Source organism: Tuber melanosporum (genome assembly GCF_000151645.1).
Source record: "Tuber melanosporum whole genome shotgun sequence assembly, scaffold_9, strain Mel28".
In the NCBI taxonomy this organism is placed as follows: domain Eukaryota; kingdom Fungi; phylum Ascomycota; class Pezizomycetes; order Pezizales; family Tuberaceae; genus Tuber; species Tuber melanosporum.
In genome coordinates, this window is record NW_003299139.1 from 626,143 (window position 1) to 630,831 (window position 4,689).

Here is a 4,689-nt window from a genome sequence, read left to right on the forward strand (position 1 = left end):
ATTGTTACATGTATAGAGAAAGAAATCTTTTCATGTAGTTTGAAGTAGTACAATGTATATCCCAAATGAATCTTCAAGCCTATATGAGCCCAATGACAGCAAATATGATTCAAAATATGGTAAAAAAAGTCCATCATAAATTGAAAGCGAAATCAATTGCCCAATGAACCCTTCACGAGGTTGACATAAAGCCAATTGTCCAGCCTGAGATATCCTGGAGTCATCATCAGCAAATATGAGTTCTTGTTGTTCTTGCCCATTATCGAATACCTACTGTGGATATCTTATGTCCATACCAATCCTCAACCTAAAGAGAAGCTTCTAAGGTCATTTGGGAACCACTATCAATAATCAGTTGCTAGATCTCAAAACAGGAAAAGATAGAGTCTTTTGAGAATGGATGGAAGGTAAGATCAGAATTAAAACCAAAGGTGGTGGTGATACATTGGCCACAGCTTGAATCCAGGCAATATTACCTATTTCTTCAGTGGAGGGAGAGGGGCCAACCTATTCATCAGAGCTGGTTCCGAAATAACTCTTTGTTTTATTTCAGCAATTATATCTCACGAGAGACAGAGGGTGTGCACTTGTTCATGTTGAGGAAAGGGTAGAGTAAAGGAATACGAAAGGGATTGAAGTTTTCCACTTCAACAATAGGTAGTTTTCTGGATTCCTATCAAGCTATCGTATTAGTTTACAGATTATAACTAAAAAGGCCCAGGGTGTACCAAATGAATATTAAAACCTGATATTATCATGGTTAAGATTTAATCAAAGGAATTTGCAACCAGAAGGAAGTCTGCTCACCTATTGGCCAATTATAATGACCCCTAAACTTCCTGTTAGTCAGTTTAAACTTGGAAATATATGTAATTTGGACGAAACCCCGATCCCCTTTGAATACCTAGAAGGCCAAACATATGAACCCACAGGTTCCAAGACAGTATGGGCAGAATCTACTCGCTCAGGCTGGGATAAACCGGAAGCTAGCCTTGTTCTTTGTGATTTTGCCAATGGAGTTACTCAAATTCTACCTATAATAATCTTTCATGAGGCCAGGAGTAAGCTCGGTAATGAGTTCAATCAATATCATCCTGGGATTTTAGTGGAATTTAATCCCCAAGCCTAGATAAATAAAGAGCTTTTTTTACGTTACATTGCAGACCACTTCACTCCTGCCCTTCAATGCCACCCTAGCTTCTTTACTCTCAACTAAATAAGCTCCCACAAAACACCTGGTATGCTCACTACCCTTTGTGAGAACCTAATACTCCCATCCTTTATCCCTAGAGGTTGTACCAGTTTTGTTCAACCTCTTGATGTTTCTATTAACAAACAGCTAAAAGAAATTATGAGAGATCTTACAGATCAAGCTATTCTTGACTGTGAAGAGTTGGAAGAGATAGAAAAATAGAGTATAAGACAATGAAGGATTCTTACTACTTGGTGTGCGGGAGATGCTTTTTACAAATTTCATACAGAAAAGTCTAAAATTATTTCACAAGCTTTCCGCAAAGTGGGTTTGTCACTTCAACCAGATGGCTTATGTAATAGTGAGCTTGATATTAATAGTTTTACTGAGTTAGAAGTAGGGGATTGGCCGAAGGCTGACAACCAGGATCCTTTTGCCGATGTTGAAGAAGGTCATGATAATCACGAGGATATTGAATTTCTGGCAGATGGAGAGACATGTTCTTAGTTAGACATTTCTTTTGTTCTACCGTTCTAGTAAAGCTACCATAAGACGTTCTCAACCCATGAATGATCACCCGGAAAGGGCCAGCCAAGACCGCCACCGGAGATACTATCCCTGTACGGAGATACTCAATTTGACGAGTTAATACGGTATCTGCTTCTTCCGAGGAGCTCTTGGACTAAGCTCCCTAAACTCCACATCTATTCTGCCGAGCCTCGCTGAGGGCACCCCCACTCTACTTGCTGCTTGTACTGGTACATCTCACTCAGCTTTGCGCTGTTCTATTATCAGATTAGTGTCGTCCCGTGATCTGGTGAGGCGTCTGCACCCCAATAATACTATCCCACCGTATGGGGTGCCTTCTTTCCAAAGTGTTTTCTTGTCGCATGTGAAGTGCATCTGCGCCTTCGGACACTTCACTCTGTAAAAGCAGTCACAGGATGTCACTCGAATATAGCTTTGGAGAACTTGTTGTGAGAATGTTGGATAGAACGACGATACGAGATGTGAAGAAGTAATTGATTGCTTGAGAAACTTGAATGCTTGATGCTTTCAAAGTGAAGAGCTGAAGACCCTGACTATCTACTGTTTTGGAGCAAGACAAATAGCTTGAGTGAACAATAACAATAATAGAGAAAAGAGGTGTGTGAGAAAGGCAAGGAGATATCTTCAATAGTCCAGGAGGTCTGGATGTACCATCAGGTTTAATGTAAGGAGAAAATATCAGTAGTAGGAGTGACACTACAGTAGTGCGAGAAGTATGTTTCAACAGAACTCTCTGGTATACTAGCTCAAATAGGACGCGCACGCCTCATGGGAAAAGAGGAAAGGTTAGAAAGAAGATTAGAATTCTGGATTTATGTTTTGATGTATTTGTATGGGTTCATGATTCCTTTCTGCTAAAGCGTGAGCAATATGGTGTTGGGTGGGGATGGGGGAGGCAGGTCGTACCGGGTCGAAATGATTCTTCAAGCTCCTCATGACACCCAGCGCGGTCTCTCCTCTGGAATACTGTACATACTCCCTCTTAGCGACACCAAGCCCATGCTCAGCACTGATACTACCGCTCCTCTTCTCTATCCACTCGTAGATAAATGGCTCAAGTGCTTCCTCGACGCACCTGTCGTACGATCTCACAGGTACGTTCAAGTGGAGGTTGCCGTCTCCTATGTGGCCGAATCCGAGAACGTCGACCACAGGCTTGTCTTCCCCTAGCAGCCCGTGCTCAATGAGTCTTGCCTTGACATCCTCCACAAGCGAGTAGAGCTCTTTTAGCGGGATTGAGACGTCGTACTTGTATACTCCACCCCAGTGACCACAGACCTCCGGGATACCTTCTCTCCACGACCACAGGTTGCGTGCCTGTGTCTCATCTTGGGCTAGGACCCCATCGGCGATGGTTTCGTCCTCCATTGAGGCCATCAGATATTTTTCGAGCTTCTCATCGTCGTGTTCTTTGTTGCTCCCGCTGGTTTCTACAAGGACGTAGAACTTAGTTTCCTCGCCCTCTAGCGGTCTCTTTTTTCCTGTGACTTGTGCGACGCATCGTTGACTTGTGTCATCCATAAGTTCGAAAGCTGAGAGAATTTCTCCCAACTCTCTCTTGGCCCGGATAAAGGCTTCCTGCACTTTTTCGAAGGTATTTACAGCGAAGAAGGCCACATTCTGTGCGCTGGGTCTCGAGGGGCATATTATCGACACTGCGGTAATAATCCCGATGGTACCTTCTGAACCAATGAATAGCTGCTTGAGGTCGTATCCGGTGTTGTTCTTTCTGAGGGTAGATAGATCATCTAGAATTGTTCCATCCGGCAAGACCGCTTCAACGCCAAGGACTGTTCCGTGCAAACTTCCGTATCTCAACAATCTCAAACCACCAGCGTTGGTGGCAACATTCCCCCCGATATGACAAGACCCCTTAGCGCCAAGATCTAACGGGAAGATATGTCCCTGATCAGCAAGGTAATTATCCGCCGTTTCCAAAACAACACCAGCATCGCAAATTAAGATCCCCGAAACCGGGTCGAAAGAGCGGATACTGTTTATAGCGTTCATGGAGATAACGATCTCGTCGTAAACCGGTACCGATCCTCCCACCAATCCCGTGTTACCGCCTTGTGGAACTACAGCGAGCGAGCGGGAATTGCAGTACTTGAGGATTTCAGAAACATCGGCGGTAGACTTTGGTTTCAGGACTAATCTCGCTTGGCCCCGGTACTTGCGCATCCAGTCCGTATTGAAGGCCTCAATTTCGTCCGATTCGGCAGAGAGAACTGAGCAGATTGAACGGAAGTGGGCGACATCTTCGGGGGTGAGTTTCGCGAACCGGTTGTCACGCTTGATGTTTGGGTATCTGAAATCGTGTCAGCCGGAACATTGAGGTGGGGGGGTGAGAATTTACGCCTCCGTGGTTAATCGGACTTCTTTCTTGCGACTGTCGGTGGGTGTGGCGGTCGCGGTAGGCCGCTCACGGGAATCTGTAGTGTTGGACCTCTGCCCGCCCAAACGAAGTAGTACTGGTCGCCGGAGCGGGGGTATTATTGAGCGAGGGCGACGAATTGCGCGAGTGATTAATCGTGTGGGGGTCATTGTTGAATTTTCGGTGTTTCTCTGGAACCAGGGAGGGGGGAGTAGCTATCGGTATGATATTATGATAATATAACAGAAGGATCTGCAGAGGGGCAGAGTTTTTTTTTTTTACAGCGGTGTCCGGGAGGAGGGGAAGGGCAAGAAAGGGTGGTGGGTGGGCAGCGGGTTTGTCCAGACTTCAAGTACAGTACCGGTATGATACTTGTTTAGTTTCCTCGCTCGCGTTTCCTCTCTCTTTACTATGTTGTGTAGTATTGTTCTCGTTGATTTTCTTTTTCTCTTGTATGAAGCACATGTCATGGGTAATTATGGCGTGCTCTCCTGTAGGAGAAATAGGGCTCAATAGCCCCCCTACCGGTAGTAGAGCTTCAATCAAGGGAGAGGTAAGTTACAACTTCAAACAA

At 45.0% G+C, this 4,689-nt stretch overlaps 1 protein-coding gene; it reads right to left on the minus strand.

Annotated features, from left to right (window-relative positions):
* Positions 1–2,399: 2,399 nt before the first annotated feature.
* On the minus strand, positions 2,400–4,417 carry GSTUM_00011704001 (uncharacterized protein). XM_002842078.2 has 2 exons: positions 4,118–4,417; positions 2,400–4,033 (listed from the first exon to the last, which is right to left on the minus strand). The coding sequence occupies exons 1-2, from the start codon at positions 4,283–4,285 to the stop codon at positions 2,540–2,542; spliced, it is 1,662 nt and encodes a 553-aa protein (XP_002842124.1). The 5' UTR covers positions 4,286–4,417; the 3' UTR covers positions 2,400–2,539.
* Positions 4,418–4,689: the final 272 nt, after the last annotated feature.